General features: G+C 52.9%; 2 protein-coding genes across 3 annotated transcripts; one reads left to right on the top strand and one right to left on the bottom strand.

Moving 5' to 3' along the window:
- Positions 1 to 364: 364 nt before the first annotated feature.
- Positions 365 to 2,943, bottom strand: MESP2 (mesoderm posterior bHLH transcription factor 2). Of its 2 annotated transcripts, none has more exons than XM_039858425.1 (2): positions 2,029 to 2,943; positions 365 to 1,247 (listed from the first exon to the last, which is right to left on the bottom strand). In XM_039858425.1, exons 1-2 carry the CDS (start codon positions 2,926 to 2,928, stop codon positions 978 to 980), a joined length of 1,170 nt encoding a protein of 389 aa, XP_039714359.1. In that variant the 5' UTR covers positions 2,929 to 2,943; the 3' UTR covers positions 365 to 977. The 2 variants fall into 2 exon arrangements, with proteins under 2 accessions (XP_039714359.1, XP_039714360.1); XM_039858426.1 differs by having other exon boundaries at positions 371 to 1,247; positions 2,095 to 2,943.
- Positions 2,743 to 17,781, top strand: MESP1 (mesoderm posterior bHLH transcription factor 1; the record flags this gene model as incomplete). Its single annotated transcript, XM_039858324.1, has 4 exons — positions 2,743 to 2,882; positions 5,797 to 5,895; positions 13,760 to 13,856; positions 16,020 to 17,781. A coding segment is annotated over exon 4 (435 nt), but the record flags the coding sequence as incomplete, so codon positions are not given.
- Positions 17,782 to 17,783: the final 2 nt, after the last annotated feature.

The raw sequence follows: 17,783 nt of genomic DNA, 5'->3' as shown, positions 1-17,783 counted from the left end.
TGAATGGGTGGAACCTAATGACTGGTATCCTTATAGGAAGAGGAGATTAAGACACAAACAGGCCAAGGGGTGACCATGTGAAGACACAGAAAGAAGGTGGTCATCTGCATGTGAAGAAACCAAACCTGCTGATACCCTGATCTTGGACTTCTGGCCTCCAGAACTGTGAGAATACAAATTTCTGTTGTTCTGTGAGGTATTCTGTGAGGGCAGCCCGAGCAAACTAACATGCTGGCCTAGGATGTGGGAGCTACTGACAGGCATCTATGGAAACAATTTCACATTATTGTGAAAGAGCCGTACGGGTCAGCAGGAACGCACTTACGAGGATGGAAAAGGGCAACAGTGATGGATCTGAGGCAAGTTTAACAGGTCCAAGTATCAACCCACCTGTGCCGCCTTGCACAGCAGGCCAGATGGAGTCCCTGCGCAATACATATGGTCCAATTGGCATGTGAGGGCCCACGGCAACCTTGGTAGGTAGGCCTGGATTCAGGAAGGGGAAGAGCAGCATGAATTGGTCCCCACAGTATGGGAACATTTTTCTTTTCCCAGAGACCATAAAAACCCAGGTTGATAGAAGAAAAACAGACCAAACCAAATTTTTGTTGTCTTTTTTTTTTTAAAAACAAATCAAAGCATAGGTTTCTGCCCTCTCCCCAACCCTCCCCTCTGAACCCACTGCCCCACCAGTCCCAGCCCTGCCAACCTCATGGTCAAGCAGCTACTGTCGTACTATAGCTCAGGCTATGCTCTGCAGGGCACTGGTCATTCTGGGGGGTGGCAAGGAGTGGAGGGCACTGCCCCAGCCCCAGCCCAGGAGGCCACCAATTATGTTTCAGACACTGCTTCCATGAAAGATATCACTTGAAAAAGGGATCCTTGGCTAAAGTAAAGCTCAAAAGCCACTGACGTCACAAATGAGGGGCCCACGCTACGGGATTGACTCCTAGCTGGAAAGGGGACAGACAAGGCCTTTAGTAGAAGATGCCTAAATGACCCCCCTCTATATCTTCTTGCCAAAGTTCAGGGCAGCCACTGAGCTGCAGGCCTGAGTTCTGGAGAGGGCTTTCATCACTAGGCTGGAAGGCAGGGCCTGGTTCCTGGTCCTCCGAGCTGGGTAGCACCTCTGCACTGTGGCTCCAGCATCCCCACTGGGTCTGAGGCTGGAGTCTCTGGTATGTTGGGCGGGGCAGGAGGGGTGGGTTTTCTGGCAACAGACTGGATTCCTGAGACCCAGAGATACCCTGCAAGAGAGACAAGGGCAGCTGGTTAGTGGGCCACTGCCAGATACCCTGAGATCGCAAACCTGGATGCTCCCCAGAATGAGGCTGGCAGCTTCTGAACAGCCCTGACACCACGAATGCAGTGAAGCCAAGTGATTACGAGTACCTGCCAGGGTTCAAATCTCAGCTCTGCTACTCACTAGCTCTGAGAACTCAGATAACCTCTTTTAGTCTGTTTTCTCATCTATAAAATGGGGATGATAACACCTACTTCATTGGATTGCTGGAAGGTGGAATGAGTCAACACATGTAAAGTGCTGGGAATGGTGTGGGGGACACAGTAGGCGTTCAATAAATTTTGGTTATTAATATGCTCTTTCATGGATCACGTTTCATTCATTCATTCACGAGGCCCATGAACGAATGAAGCTTGAAGAAAACGTGGAGAGATCACAGCTAGTGATCTAACAGGAAGCCCCAACCCCGAGGCCACCCCCCCACCCCTCACCCTACCCCAGTAACCCTTCCTGGCACACTTGGAAAGCATTTCCTGACAGTGGCCCCTGCCACCTCCAGAGGCCAGGGTGGAAGTAGCAAGTCTGAGGACTCCTCCCTCTTCCACAAAGCTGTGGAGACTTCTAGGTGGAGGTGACCTTAACTCCCTGGGACCCCACCTCTTTCCCCGAGGAGGCTGGCATCCTCTCCATTCTCTCCTCAGCTTCTCTCCACCCCTAATCAGGGTTGCGTTAGGTAACAGGGATGTAAAAAGTATGAGATTCTCAGGAGATCAGAGTCTACCCACCCGTTGTCCATTTCCAACTGAAGCCGGAGGACCACCCCAGGGAAGTGGTGAGGGCCACGGCGATACCTGGTACATGGCAGCCACCTCCGGGGCCGTGGGGGGCGGTGTCCAGGGCGTGGCCTGGTTCCTGGGCTGTGGGGATGTCTGCGTTCCGAAACAGGCTTGGGACGGTGTCCAAAGGGCTGCATCGGGGGCTCTCCCTTGCGACACTTGAGGGAGCGATTGCACCCCGGCGCAGTACGGGGGTGTCACCCAGGGACGACCCATGTCGGGGAGCCTGCTCTCCAAGCGCTCGGGCGCCGCTAGGGCTCCAGGACAGGCGGGCGGGGACCCCCAGGACCCCGCGGACGCGGCAGCGGAGCCCAGGCCCGGGCCGCGCGCCTGCGTCTGCGCCTGCGCGGGGCCGCCGTCGGGGCACAGCGGGCAGCCCCGCGGGAGCGTCGAGTCGCTGCGTCCCCGACGCCGGCGCCGCAGACTCTCCTCGCTCAGGCCCAGCACGGCCGACAGGTGGCCGATGTAGCGGATGGCCAGGCGCAGCGTCTCGATCTTCGTCAGGCTCTGGCCGGCGGGCGCCACGGACGGCGGCAGGAAGCGGCGCAGCTCGTGCAGGGCGCGGGCGAGCGTGCGCATGCGCAGCTTCTCGCGCTCGCTGGCGCTCTGCCGCTGCCCGCCGGCGGGTCCCGGCCGAGCTCGTCCCGGCGCCGTGGGGCCGGTCTCTGTGGTGGAGGCTCCTCGGGCCGGGGGCGCGGGCTGTGAGGAGCCGCGTGCACTGTCGCAAGGGCACGAGCCCGACGAATCTGAGGAGGAGGCCGGGGATGTGGAGTCCGAGTGGCCGGCCCAGCCCCAACCCTGGGGTAAGATCCAGTGGTCGAGGCTCTGCAGAGGAGGGGACTGGGCCATGGCCAGGCGGCAGGCTCTGCGCGGCTGGCCCAGCCACCTCCAGGTCTGAGCTTTTATCTGGACCAAAGGTGCGACGCGGCCCCCTGCCAGGTTACAGAGAGGTGTCAAAACCCACAGAGCCCAGGGAAGGTCTGGGCAGGGGGGCCCTGGGAAAGCGGGCCCATTTGCAGAGGTGTAGATTCTGACTCCTCAGGGGCTCTAATGGAGGCCCCTGCAGCCCGGGAAGTGTGGGAGAGACAATTCGCATCTGGAGGGAGCTGCTAAGCTTCTCACCGGGTTCTCACCCACTCCGCCCCATCCACTGTGCAGGGTGAGTGCCCAGGAGTCCAACAATGGTGGGCAATGCCATCATCGTCTTGGGTGACTCATGGACCCCTGCGAAGAGAGGCTGCCTCTCTCATCACCGGTCCCCAGGGGGCTGTGCCTAGTGACTTCCACCCAGTGCCTACAGGTGTGCTCGTAAGGCATCAATACAAACCCTGAGGGACCTGCCAACACTGATGGAGGTGGGAGGGCTGACCATACAGGTGGACCCTTCCTGGGTTCTTGGGAACGTGCACTCGCTGATTTGTTGAGTGACACTGAGAAAGTCATCCTACTGCCCACAGTTAGTTTCTCTTCCTGAAAAATAGAACAGATCAGCTTGGAGAAGAACGAATGGGGTGCAGGTGTTGAAATGAGGGAAGGTGAGCTCTTCAAGCCGGCCAGAGTCAGTCCCATTTTATTTATTGTGTGACTCTGGGCAGATGACTTAACTCCTCTGAGACTGAGCTTCCTCATCCTCAACAGTAATCTAGAATAACCCCCACCTAGGATGGTTACTGGTACTGAGTGGAACCATCCATGAACCACTTGATATAGACCTGGCAAATGGGCTAAAAGTTTGGTGCTATCATTTTATAAAAAGGTGCTTACATTTCAAGATGCTCGTAGGCATTATTCATTTAATTCATATTTATTTAGCAACTGGTAAGTGTCAGGCACACCAGGAAGAACAAACTAGTTGTGGTCTCTGCTCTCATGAGATTTCAGTTTTGTGGGAGAGACGAATAAACTGGCCATTTATAATAAGTAGGCCCACTACTAACTAGCTCTGTGCCCTTGGGCAGAGCCCTTAACCTGTCTGAGCCTTCTGCTCTATAAAACAGGAATAATAATTACCTATCTACTCACAGGACTATTATAGTCTCAGTATAAGCTTGGCCATAGTCAAGTTTATAAAGTTCAAACTCTCCTCAGCAATAATTCCAGTTTAAAGGAGGCATCAGTGTCCTTTGCGATCTTCCAAAAAAGGGCTGAACTTGGAGGCTAACAGCTTCATGAGGGCCAAGGACTGTAGAGCTTGGCCTCAGAGCTGGAGAGGTCACAGCTGGGCCTTGAACCATGAGTAGGACTTGCACAGGGAAAGAGGCACGCAGAGAGCATTCTGGGTATGGGACCGGCATAAGCAAATGCGTGGCAATTTGCTGGGACTGAAGGTGCTTCAGGAATGGCATGCAGGGATGGTGTTGGGGAGAGTGGAGCACACCATGCGGGGTGCCAGGCTAGGAATTTGGGTCTTCCTCCCCAAGGCAGTGGGGAGCCAAACTGACTTTTGAGCAGATGTGTGACATTAAAAAAAAAAAAAATTAGTAACCAGTAACTAAAGGCCAACACGATAATGTGTCAGGACTAGATTAACCCATACCAGCCTGAAGTAGTAAATGGCCTCGTATTTTTATGGTGGTTTTTAAAAATTAACTTTCAGTTACGCACATTGCATAATGAATACATTCTCTTTGTAAGAAGTCCTATAACCCTTCCCCAAAGGTAACAGTTATTGTTAGATTGTCATGTCCTTCCAGACCTGGTCCATGCATTCATTTCACATCAGCATGTATCCTTAGAAAACACGTAGTATCAATGAGGTAACATTATGGAACATTGCACATACCAGCCTGTGACTTGCTCTTTCTTCATTCAGCAGCATATCTTAGAGCATCCCATGTCAGAACATATTTAGCTGACTCATACTTGGTCATATTTAATTTCATTGTTCATCCTTTTCAATAATAGAGGATAATTTTAACTAGGGAGAAAAAAAAGGTGACAGGAGGTAAAGATAGGCCTTCGATGATGAAATTACATCACTTTCTCCTCAGAACTGAATTTAAAATATATTGGAGAAAAGATGCTCATGTTACCACTGTAACATTATGATAAAGTAATAGTCGACATGGAATAATGTTGGTGAAGATAACTATTGTTTAGTTTATGCTAGTTGCTATGAATAAGGAGAGGGTATTTTTAAATTTGTCCATACCACAAAAAGAAGATGGAATCAGTTAACTATGCCTGTTTTAAAACAGGCTTTCTTTGGAAAGAAGCAGTTAATCATGCAACATTTCATAACTTAAAGGAGTTTAAACCAAGGTAAAAAAAAAAATACTACTTTTTCTAAGGGCAGTGTGGATTTAGAAAACAGTCCTATACTTTTGAGATTGAAATAATGGCAAATGTAGTATAAGTATATTATCATTTATTCATCCAAAGCTGCACATTACTACAAAACTCTGACACAGTCAAGAAGTTTATATACATGTAATTGACAGCTATAAACAAAATTCAGAAAGAAACCTGAGGCATCAGTTACAGTGGAAGTGCCACACTGGTCCAGGACCGTTTCCTCCTGAATGTCTTTAATGTGAGAGAAAATAAATCACCATCTTGTTTAAGTCATCATCATTTTGGGTGTGTCCTGTGAGCAGCCAGACACAATTCCCATCCATATAATAAAGTTCCTAGGTTATCCTTGTCAACAAATGGGGCTGTGTGAGCTGGATGACATTTCAGTAAAGTGAATTCATAAACGATTCATTGTTCCCACAGATGAATGGATGGATGTTCACCTGGAGGAAGGTCTCTAGTGATGTGTCACTGGCTCTATTCCCAGCCTTGTCATGGGCAGCATTATGAATTCGAATGAAGGTATGAACTGATCTAATGTGGGGTAAGATCCAAACCCAAGAAGTGAACTGGGTAACAGCCAGGATCCTGGCAGGCTGAAGAACCCATCAGATCTAATTAGGTGGAGTCAATGGAGCCCTGTGTGTCCTCTCTCTGAGTTCAGGGTCAGGAGGCAGCATGTGAATAGCAGGTTTAGAAAGGGCGTAGCAACCATTCCTTGCAGGCATCAAGGGCACGAGAAGCAAATGCGATCCCCTTCCCACTGGCAAGAAATGGGGTCTCCAACCACTGGAGACTGGTCTTTTATTCCCCAGGCATGGTGAACCATACCCAGAGAAAGCGGGAAAACCCAGGGGCCACAGTTTATGAGGAATGGGGATAAACTCAGGGAAGGGAGGGTGGTGAGGGGCTTGAAGCCAGATCAACAAAGAAACAGCTGAAGGACCTGGGGCTGCTTTGTCTAAAAAGAAAAAAAAATAATTAGGGATGTGATGTCTCCAGATGCCCGGAGGAAAAAACTCCAGGGGGAGTCTGAAGAACTTTCTAAGATCAGAGGGGCTGTTTTGGGAGTGAGTGGCCTATGCTGGAGATGATCACTACCCTGTAGGCACATAGAGTGCAGTGGATCATGGTTATTGCTTCTGCCAAGCTCCGTAAAACAAAGGGGTTGGACCTGAGAATCTCAAGGTACTTTTAGAGCTGAGGCCATAAATCAGGGAGAGAACAAGAGCTGCCACCTCAGGCCTTTGGGCACTCTTGGAGTGCAGAGGCCACAGGGGACCCTTCAGGGCATCCTGGCTAGGGGAGGGCAGAATGAGGCCACACGTGCGTCAGCACTCTTAACACCCCAGCCCCGCTCTCCCCTGTGCCTCAAGCTCTGGCTCAGCTGAGCCTACTCTGGGGCTGGAACTACAAGGCCACTGTGACCCTTGGCTGAGCTTCCCTCTGTGGCACCAGTCAGCTTGATGCTGTGAGCCCAGCAGTGCCCATTTCAACGTTCCTCTTATATAGGTGAGGACACCAAGGCCTCCATCCCATCATCCCCTTACTGGCTTCCCAGGACTTTGCCCCCGAGCACCGGCCAGATGAGGAGGGCAGAGGCCCAGGTTGGGTCCCGAACATGCTCTTGCAGCTCTGGCGCGCTCAGGGCCATGGGAGGACCTGCTCTTAGTGGTCTTGCACAGGCCTCACCGTTTGTTCAACCCCGGCTCCCGTTCCCCACCTGTTCCTTCTTCCTGGGCAGGCGGTGCCGGGCTCCCAGGAGCAGGTCCAAGGAGCTGGAGCCAGGTTAAGGCCTGCCTCTGCCCCATAGGTCTTCTTTCCCTTCCGGGCTGTGGGAACGTGGGAGGGAAGGAGATAGGCAGTCTGCTGGGGGCTGCAGGGGCCGTGTGGTATTCTCATTACCAGCCGAGCAGGGAGGGCCAGGCCAGCCGCCCCCTTGGCCACTGTGGCTGCCTTCACACCTCCACTCTGCCTGTTGACACAAGGCCGCCTCCCCCAGGAGAAAAGGTGTCAACTTGGGAACAAGGGTGTGTAGGGGCCTCCAAAACAGCCAGGCAGCAGGCCCCTCAGAGAGCGCAGAACGCACTTCTGGGGTGGGGGTGGGAGGCTGCAGGTATGCGCCCTAGGAGGCCCAGGGAGAAGGCAAGACCTGTGTCCCTGGAATGGCAAGGAGGAAGTGGGGGAGTACAGAGGGGCCTGGGAGCCCTGAGTCAGCCTGCCCAGATAGTACCCCTCCCCAGCCCCGGGGCTGGCACATGACTCCGGACACAGCCAGGGAATCTCAGTGACAAGGCCCTGCTAGGCAGGGCGCCACCAGTGTCACTGGGAGACTCAGAGCCTGACAGCCACCAGGACAAGGTCCCAGAGCAGCCGCTGGGGATGGAGCTCCCGCTGACCCGGCCTCAGACCGCCTGTCTTTCCAGCACATACACGGTGTGAGGGCTGTGCCTGCGAGAACCATTCAGTGCGCAAACCCCAGGACTTCAGCCTCTGCTGTCCTCTTGCTCAGGCGGGGAAACCAGGCCCAGAGGGGTCCTATCATTTGCTTGAGAACCCCTAGCGCCAGGGTTGGAGCCACAGAGGCCATGCAGCACACTGCTGGGACACACTGTCCGGGCCGGGGTGAGGGCTCCAGGGAGGGACGAGTTCACTGCCGTCTCAGAGCTCCTGCTGGAGGTGGGCAGAGAGGACAGGTTGGCTGTGAGTCTGCGGTGGCCTGGTGTGCTGGGAGCGCATGGACGGCAGAGGTGCTCCTTGGCCGGTCATCAGGGCGGGTCGCAGGAGGAAGGGAGGGCCCTGAAATCTTCTCCAAGTGGAGGCAGGGCATTCCTGGCAGCAGGGATAGGTGTGAGCCCAAATCTGGGAGTGACGGGGCCCAGGGCTCATTTGGGCAATGCCAAGGGGGCTGGAACCCTGGGGAGGGGCTGGGACAGTGGAGAAGATATGGGCGAGCAGGTGGGTACTGGAAACTGAGCTGGGTGAGGAGTTTGAACTCAGGGAGGCGGCGAGTCCACGAGAAACCAGGCAGGAGGCTGCGGTCACATCAGGGCAGGGGCTACTAGGATCAGGGCAGGGGCACTGGGAGTGGGCCGTGGAGGACGGAATGAGAGAGAGTGTGGAGGAAAGTGGGAAGGATGTGGGAAGGCCACTGCTGGCTGGGGAAGCACAGGAGGGGCCGAGGCCACAGGCACCCAGGGAACTGCCCAGTGGCCGGGGGCAGGGACGGGAGCTCCCTGCTCTCCCTCCAACAAAAGAGATGAGCCGGGGAGGCTGGCGTGGAGGGGCCAGAGTCCAGCAGAGTCCAGCTCCCAGGCCTAGGGCCAGCCATGCCTGGGCTCAGCCCCCTGAGCCTCAGCCTTTTCATCAATGAAATGGGTGTCCTTGCTGGGAGGATTAGGTGGAGCATTGTGTGTTGAGCACGTGGGACTCCACAAGTCCTGCCTGCCTGCCCTGCTGGAGAGGAGTGACCTTCTGGTCCTGGAGTTCCTGGGAAGGATGGAGAGGGAGAATGACGGGTGCCCACTCCAGGATCCCCAGACTCTGGGAAGGAAGACCCAGCCTCCAAGGGGTCGGGCCCACCAGCTGGAATGCTGGGAAGCGTGGCAGGGTGGGGGCGGGGAGGTCTGCAAAGTCTCCCTCCCTTCTTCCCTTCCTTCCGTTAATTAGTAAAGCAATGCATGCTTGTTACAGAAAAGTGAGAAGATGCAGGTCATCAAAACGCAGGGAATTTTAAATGCCCACAGTTCCATCCACCCAGAGAGAACCACGTTAGCACGTTGGCCCGTATCTCTGCATCCCAACCTCTTTCATTTTTTCCCCCATCCTAGCCTTTTCTAGGCATCCTTACAAATACACGAAAATACATGTAGAGGCTTTAAGAGAGCATGTCAGGGTTTTTTTGTTTTTCCAATTTTGAAGGTTCTGGTATATATATTTACTTTTTTTAAACAGCTTTATGGAGATATAATTCACATACTGTATAGTCACCTGTTTAAAGTGTACAATTTAATAGCTTTTATATATTACATTTACAGTTTTTTTAATTGTGGTAAAATATGTGTAACATTAATATGTTCCACCTTAACCATTTTTAAATGTGCAATTCAGTGGCATTAATTACATTCACAGTGTTTTGCAACCATCACCACTTCTATTTCCAAAACTTTATCACCTCAAATAGAAACTCCGTACCCATAAAACAACTCCCCCTTACCCTCCTCCCCCCAGTTCCCAGTAACCTCTAAAATGCTTCCTGTCTCTAGGAATTTGACTATTCTAGGTGCTTCCTATAAGTGGAATCATACAGTATTTGCCCTTTGGTGTCTGGCTTATTTCATTTAGTATAATGTCTTCAAGGTTGATTCATGGTGTAGTACGTGCCCTAACTTCATTCCTTTTCACGGTTGAATAATTTTCCACTGTGTACATGTAGATCACATCTTGTTTATGCAGTTATCAGTTGATGGACATTTGGGTCGTTTCCATCTTTTGGTTATTGTGCCTAATGCTGATATGAATGTTGGCTTACAAATGTTTGTTCTAGTTCCTGCTTTCGATTCCTTTGGGTATTTAGAGAGTACATTGTTTTGTAACCATCTTTTCTCACTGATGTATTAAGATCACTTTTCGTATCAGTGTATGTATTCCTGAAGGCCTGCCTAGTACTCCATGGCGTGGTGGTAACAGGTCAATAACAGATTCTCTAGTATACACAGACAGACACCTTAAAGTTTTCCGCATGGGTTCATCTTTATAATTTATTTATTGATTTTCTTAAAACTTATTTATTTATTTATTATTTATTTAATTGAAAAAATTATTTACTTTTTCCCCCCATCTACCTCCCCCATCCCCTCTATGAGTTGTTATTGAGTTTGTTCGTCATGCTCATTTGTTGCTTTTAGGTTTATATCCCACATATAAGTGATATAATGTGATTTTTCAACTTTTTCTCTTTGGCTTATTTCGCTTAGTAAGATTATTTCAGGATCCATCCATGTTGTCGCAAATGGCAGTATTTCATCTCTTCTTATGTCTAATATTCCATTGTATATATGCACCACAGCTGCTTTATCCAGTCATCTATCATAGGACACTTTGGTTGCTTCCATGTCCTGGCCACCGTGAATAATGCTGCTATGAACATCAATGTGCAAATATCTTTTCAGATATGAGTTTTCAAGTCTTTGAGGTAAATAGCCAGTAGAGGGATTGCTGGATCATATGGTAGGTCAATTCTTAGTTTTTTGAGGAACCTCCATACTGTTTTCCATGGTGGCTGTGCCAGTTTGCAGTCCCACCAGCAGTGTATGAGGGTTCCTATTTCTCCGCATCCTCTCCAGCACTTGTTATTACTTGTCCTGTTGATAACAACTCTTTTAACAGGTGTGAGATGGTATCTCTTTGTGGTTTTGATTTGCATTTCCTTAATAGCTAGCGATGTTGAGCATCTTTTCATATATTTGTTGGCCATCTGTATGTCCTCTAGGGAGAAGTGTCTGTTCAGGTCCTCTGCCCATTTTTTGATTGGAGCATTTGTTTTTTTGTTGTTATTGAGTTGTATGAGTTCTTCGTATATTTTGGATATTAGGCCCTTATCGGAGGTGTTGTTTGCAATATGCCTATAATTAAACATATATTTTTTAAATTGTCCATTAACATGAATGCAATCCCCATGTAAAAGATTTAAACATTACAGATAAGATTGATGTCTTCCTTGACCACCCCCAGAACCCAGACCTGCCCCCCTCTCACACCAAATAAGTCCTGTCACGTCATTACGGATTTGGCAAGCACACCGAGGCCTTAGTCCATGCATTTACGTAGTAGGCCTTCACAAAGTACATGGTGTCATTCAGTGACTTTCTGTGTAGGGCTTGTTTTTTAGATTCTCGTTTTCTTATGTTTCTGCTTATGTCAGTAGTGTCACACGGAATGGATTTGTCTGCAGCTGGGTTCTGTCACTCAGCAATATGTTCCCACTTGAACCTTCCATCTTTTCTAATCAGGATGAATTCCAGTGAGGGGAACTGCTGGGCAAAGGGTATGCTCAGGCTGTTCCAAAGCCTCAGCCAGCCCCGGGGAGCCTGGGAGGTGAGTCCTGGTTCTGGGCAGCCAGCAGCACGTGCCGGCACCCCTGGGGCACCTCACAAGCCTGGCTGCCGTGCCAGGTGCTAACCGTGCATGCCCAGTGCCTGTACTGGGGCATAACCTCCAAGGGTGAAGAAAACCTTGGCTTAGGCCAAAGGCTAGATCCGATTTCTCATGGTTGGAGATCCCCAGAGTCAAGCACTGAGTTCATCCTTTCCTCAGTGTTAGGCACATAGTACTGATCATGTAAAACCCTTCTGCTGTTTCATATATTAGTCGGTCAGTTTAAGCTCTAACCCCTTAGATATTCCCCACTTTGTCCAGGGAGAGCCCTGACGCCCAGCCACTGGCAAAGGAGGCTGCCCAGAGGTTCCTCATTCTCCCGGGCCCTGCCCAGGCCTTCTAGCTCAGTCCTAGGAACGACCCCCCCACCCCCTCTGCTATATGTTGAGTCTAAATTCACATACTTCTGGGAGGTGGAGTGGGGTCTCCTTCTTTCCTGTCCCTTGGGGAGGAGGACCTAGAGCTGGCTGAGGGCCTGAGTAACTTGCTGTGGGAACCCAGGCTAGGTTTTCCAGCCTGGTGGCCAGGGCTGGCCCTTTAAACCTTGCGTTCCTGCCAGGATTCATCTTTGTCTTGGCACCTCACTGTGCTATTGCGAGCAGTCAGCGAGGGCAGGGGCGGGGTTAGAAGGGGCCCCGAAACCTGTACATTTGCCTGAAGAGAGCTCCATCCTGTGCTTTCTAGAAGGACCGGTATTGGATGCGCTCCAAGTTGGCAGCTCACCTGAGCCTGCAAATCCTCACCAGGCAGCTGGCATGGGTAGAGAGCCCAAGGCATCTGCTGCCTAGAGATTCAGTCGGCTTGTGGTTTGACTGTTTTCAAACTTTGTTCCCAGGGGTGTGTGTAGGAAAGTGGGGGAGGGACCTTATCCCTGCCTGCCCCTACCCTCCTGAGCCAGTCCCGTCACCTCATTCTTCTAGGCTCCGTCTTGCACTGCCTCTCTGCACAAAGATGTGTGTTTTTTCCAGTGGACATGAGCAAACTTGGGTCCAGAGAAGGCAAGTGGCCTGTTGGGGTCACACAGCCCATCACACCAGTGCTAGCCACCTTTACCTACTTCTTACACCGGTCATGGCATCTGTGACACATCTACTTAGCTTCTGGTACCCATCACTCCTGCCCTACACTGGCCGTGGCTCCAGGAAAAAGGCCTCTGTCTGGTTGTAGGTCTGCCCTTTTCAAGATCCCAAGTTCCCAAGCAGCTGGGCAGTACCCTCTGCTGGTTGTGGCTGGGAACGCAAGGGCATGTTCTCAACATAACGCATGTGCCTGCCTATCCGTACACTGTGTCCTGGGTGCATGGTTCAGGGGTCCCCACTGCGGCCTGAGACGGATGCTTTCCCGCAAAGGCGTGCAGTGCTCTCAGGACATCTCAGCAGGCAGCTAGGAGTCCCTGCTCCATTTTACACCTGGAGAAACAGGTGCTATGTGACAGGTTTCCCCACATTCACGTTTGCATCCTCCCCCGATGCCCCAGTTTTCCCGCCTTTCACTGTAAAATGTAGACCCTCCTCTGCTTACCCAGATGAAATGAAGGAGCATCCACTTACCCTACGGAGAGAGACGCTTTCTACTTACCCTGGCTCCTAGGACCACGGAGATTCTGGCACTTCCTCTCGAGCCCGTCTGGAATCCGCCAGATCTCTCTCCTTTCTTCCCACCCCCTCCCTCCTCATCACCCCTCTGCCTCCTGTGACTTCCACTGGCTGCTCACTCAGCTGATCCATGGCCAAGATAATCAGATTATCTTGGGTCTAGAATAATCTATTCCATATGGCTTGCCAACTCAGTGGCTCCAGGAGCCAGAGGTGTGAGGAGAGGGGGTGATCTCAGTTGGAAGGGGTGCCCTGGGAGCCTGGGGGCGTAGCTGGGAGGCAGCTGGGGAAGGAGGGAGGTGGAGGAGGAGTTGGGAACCTCTGTGCTGGGCCCTCTGACTGCTCTGGGCTCCAGGTGGCCTCAGCCTCCTCTCTGGCCCAAGCACATCCTCATCCATTCATGACCCAGGGGTGCTTAAGACCCATGGTGGGGGGCCAGGCACTTCCCAGTGCCTTCTCCACTCTCTGCATTGGAGGGTGTTCACCATAGGACACTTTCTCAAAAGTGGCCGAGTTTCCTAATTCTGGGGAGATTTCACTTTTCAGACCCAGACCCTCTGGCTCCATCCTCAGGGATTCTGGTTCAGCAGGTCCAGGATGGCCCTGGAAACCTTTTTTTTTTTTAATCTCCACAGGTCTCTGTGACATAGAGCAAGGTTCCATTGGGACGTGAGGACTCCAGGGCATTGCTCCTACCCTGGCACCCCCACTCTCAGGGCAGCCCTCCAGGAGGTAAGGAGCCACTCTAGTCCTCCCGAGGAGACAGTGGAGGGGGCAGGGAGGCAGCACAAGGCTGTGGCCCGAGACATGGCCAAACGGACCCCAGCTCTGCCCCTTCTAGCCATGTGACATAGGACAACCTCTCACCACTCCAGTTCTTCATCTACAAAGTGGGTCAGCAACACCCACATCACAGTGTGGTTGTGAGTTGTGTGACCCAGCCAGGCTCCGACACAGTGCCAGGCCCCAGGTGACAGCAGCAAACATGCACGTGGGCGCTGCCTCAAGCACGTCTCTGCGGGATGATTTGATCCTTGCAGCTTCAGCACAGTAGGCATTACCGTGGCACAGAAGCAGAAGCTGGGGCCCAGGGACAGAGAGTAGTGACACAGATAGTTTAGGGCAGGACAGGGATTTTAACCCACATGGGCCACACTCCAGAGGGGTGTCCTAGGCTGTCTGAAGGTGGGGACTTTGTAAATAATAGTCACTCTCCTGAAAGGGCTTGCTTCTCCGGATGGTGCGAGGTGTGGCAGGAAGACCCCTGGCAGTAGGGTACCCCCAAATTCGGAGCTTCCCAGGGGCTGCGCCTGCTGATGGTAGGCAGGCTGGCTTAGAAGAGCTGCTTCCTTCTCCGGGGGACTCTGGCTCCAGAGGGGACAGGGATTAGGGGCTGCAAGGGGAGTATTGACATAGCACCTTTGATTAGCACTCCTATGTCAGAGGGGCTGGCCGGGAAATGAGGGCACTGGGGCTGGGAGGTGGAAGGGGGGCAGCGCCCAGGACCCGGGCTTCACCTGAGGAAGCTGGCCGGTTCCTAGCGGGAAGGCTGAGGCCCGGGCCCCAGCCTAGGAGGGTGCTGCCCTGTCCTGCCTGTCCCCTACTGCGGCCAGGGACCCCATGGAACTCTCACCTCTGCTCAGTGGGGCTGCCCCCAGGCCTCATTTCCCAGCTTTACACTTTGGCAGGAGAAGGCAGGCTCAGGCAGGGGAACAGGAGCCACTGACTCGGCACTTGTCAAAACACAGGCCCCCAAAGTGTGAAGTCCTTACCCCAGCAGGAGGGCGTGTGGGCCCTGCTGCCCTGGAGAACTCATTAACTGGGGTTGCTCCCAAATGAACCTACCAGAGAGGCTCATGATAAGGAGATCAAAGATGAGAGAGGCATGGGGAAAGGGAAGATGGAGGCTGGCTGGTGGAAGGTGGTAGGACGCAGGCTCCAGGTTGGGGGTCCCTCTTCTGCCCCCACTTGGCTCCATCAGGCCCACTGACCATAGCCTTTGCACAGCCAGTGCCCAGAGAACTCAGACGGAGGGACTCCTGTGTGGCATCTCCAATGTGTCAGCCTTTAGGGCTGAAGACTCTGCCTCTTTCATGCCATTTTTGTGGGCTCTTGGTTTCCACACTCACCCCTGGGTCTTTTTAACCCTTCCTCAGCCCTGCCACCAGAGACCCTCTTATCATACAGCACTTATGGTGCCCTGTTCTGCTCCAGATCTCTTGGTAGCTCCTGTGTAAGCACTCAGTGAATGTCAACTATTAGGTTCCAGATCTGAGAATTCTCAGAGGCCAGAACTGTGTTTTCAGGATACACAGTCTGCCTTTTACGCATATGGCCTCTTGTCCAAGTATGTCTAGTTGATTTTGTACTTAATAAAATACAAATTCACTTCGGAGCAAGGTTGCCAAATAAACTAGTGGAAATCACAATCATGTGGGAATTGGAGGGATTTTTTGATATTCAGAAAGCTGGCAGCCAGGCGCCCAGACCCTCTGAGGTTTCACCCCTCCTGTCTGTCCAGCCTTTATACACACCCCTCCCGTGCTGTGCACAACACAGTCTACCAAGACTCAATCACTTGTTCCCTCCAATCCAGCGGGATCGAAAGGGCCCAGTCACTGGGCTCTAATACTAGGTTCTTGGCTGGAATCTGGAGCCAGGGTCTAGAAGGGGGGCCATCCTTGGGGGTAGATGGGTCCAGGGAGCTGGCTTCCCCCTTCTTCCCAGGGGTGGCTTGGCACTGCCTCTCCTGGATGTGATGATGGGACAGACTGCAGACAGCGCAGTACAGAAGGTGTTAGAGGAGGTCAAGGGCATAGCAGATAACAATGGGAGTGCGCAGAGATGCCCAGGGAGAACGTACCAAGCCAGTTGGCCTTCTTTCCTACAAACCAGCTCACCCATCAGTCTCACGGGCTGGAACCTATGGAAGATGCAAAACATAAGACCCCCCAGCATAAAAGAGACCCTAGATACCACTTCTCATGAAGACGTCAAGCCAGACACCAGGTACTACACAGTCCAGCTGGAGAGCATTACACACGAAGTAGCCATTACGAAGGTGCGTACTCCAACCCAAGGGATCAGGTAGGCAATGTAGATTCTCTGAGATTTTCTATGTGACAATCATGTTGTCTACAGAGTTTTATTCCTTTCCAATCCATATGCCTTTTATTTGTTTTTTCTTATTGTACAAGCTAGACCCTCCAGAACAATGCTGAATAGGCATATGCGTAGGAGCAGACATCCTTACCTTCTTATTAGGGGGAAAGTTTTCAGTCTTTCACTATTTAATACGATGTTGTCTGTATGTTCTTTATAGATGCCTTTTACCAGGATGAGAAAGTTCCCCTCTATTCCTAGTTTGCTGAGAATTTTTATCATGAAGGGTGCTGAATTTTGTCAAATGTTTTTTTCTGTGTAATTTCCAGTCACATTTCATTGGCGGAGCCTGTTATACCTGCCCCAAAGTGGCAGAACACCAGGCAGAGGCCAGTAGTGGCAGCTATGGCAATAGGCCAAGCCCCTGATCCTGCCAGGCTGAGGGTGTCCTGCAGGGCAGCAGGCTCACCCCTCCCTGGGCTCAGATGGTCCAGCAACCTGACCAGATTTGGCCAGCTTGTTGGATGTGCCTGGGACAGCTCCCTCAGTGTTCCCCCCACTCACCTCCACCAGGGAAGAGTGCAGCCCAGAACCAGCCTGCCTCAGGGAGTGGATCACTGTTCCTCTCACCTCTAGCAGGAATCATAGCCTCACCCCCGGTCTCTAGCTGATTCTAAAGACCTGGCTGCAACATGCCCCTAGGATCCCGTTATACAAATTGGAAACGAAGGGGCAAGGGAATTGAATTATTTGCTAAGGTCCCCAACTGGTTGAAAGCAGCCCCAAACGCAGGTACTGGACTTCCAGCTCTCTCTGATCCTGCTTCCTTTAACCTGTTGAGCTGGCCCAACACCCGGGACTGGGCGCGGGATGGGGGGTGGGGGGCCGAGTGCCTGGCTCCGGTGCCCATACGTGGGCCCACCAGTGGCCAACCTGGTGCAGCCACCGGCCGGCACCTTCGCGCCACTCCCCTCGGTTGGTTCAAAGGGTCAGGCCCCGCCCCCTCCAGGCCCCAAGCCCGCTTTGATGTGCTGATGCGGCCTGGAAGGGGCCACTTCACACCTTGGGCTCGGGATAAAGCGGTCCTCGGCGGCCGGTCCCCAGACGCGCCGCTGCTGCCATGGCCCAGTCCCTGTGCCCGCCGCTCTCCGAGTCTTGGGTCTTCCCCGCGGGCTGGGGGGCAGATCAGCCACCGCCGCCCTCCGACAGGGACTACGGCTGCTCCCCGGCCTCGTCTCCGACCTCCTGGGGCAGCGCCCCGGCCAGCAGCCCCGTGCCCAGCCCCGGGCATCCCGGCGCGCCCGCGGTTCTTCGTGCTCCCACCGCCGGGAGGCGCGGCCCCCGGAGCAGCCGCCTGGGCAGCGGGCAGCGGCAGAGCGCCAGCGAGCGCGAGAAGCTGCGCATGCGCACGCTCGCCCGCGCCCTGCACGAGCTGCGCCGCTTCCTGCCGCCGTCCGTGGCGCCCGCCGGCCAGAGCCTGACGAAGATCGAGACGCTGCGCCTGGCCATCCGCTACATCGGCCACCTGTCGGCCGTGCTGGGCCTGAGCGAGGAGAG

The sequence above is a fragment of the Pteropus medius genome, unplaced genomic scaffold, assembly GCF_902729225.1.
Source record: "Pteropus medius unplaced genomic scaffold, Ma_sr-lr_union100, whole genome shotgun sequence".
Classification (NCBI taxonomy): Eukaryota; Metazoa; Chordata; class Mammalia; order Chiroptera; family Pteropodidae; genus Pteropus; species Pteropus medius.
Note: the sequence above shows the minus strand (reverse complement) of the source record. Positions and strands in the feature narration are given on the sequence as shown.

What these genes read in the sequence shown, in the direction of transcription:
- MESP2 (XM_039858425.1), bottom strand. Translation starts at nt 2,928, where the DNA reads ATGGCCCAGTCCCCTCCTCTGCAGAGCCTCGACCACTGGATCTTACCC. An exon ending in CAGTTGGAAATGGACAACGG is followed by an intron (nt 1,248 to 2,028) that starts GTGGGTAGACTC and finishes TCTCTCTTGCAG; the next exon opens with GGTATCTCTGGGTCTCAGGA.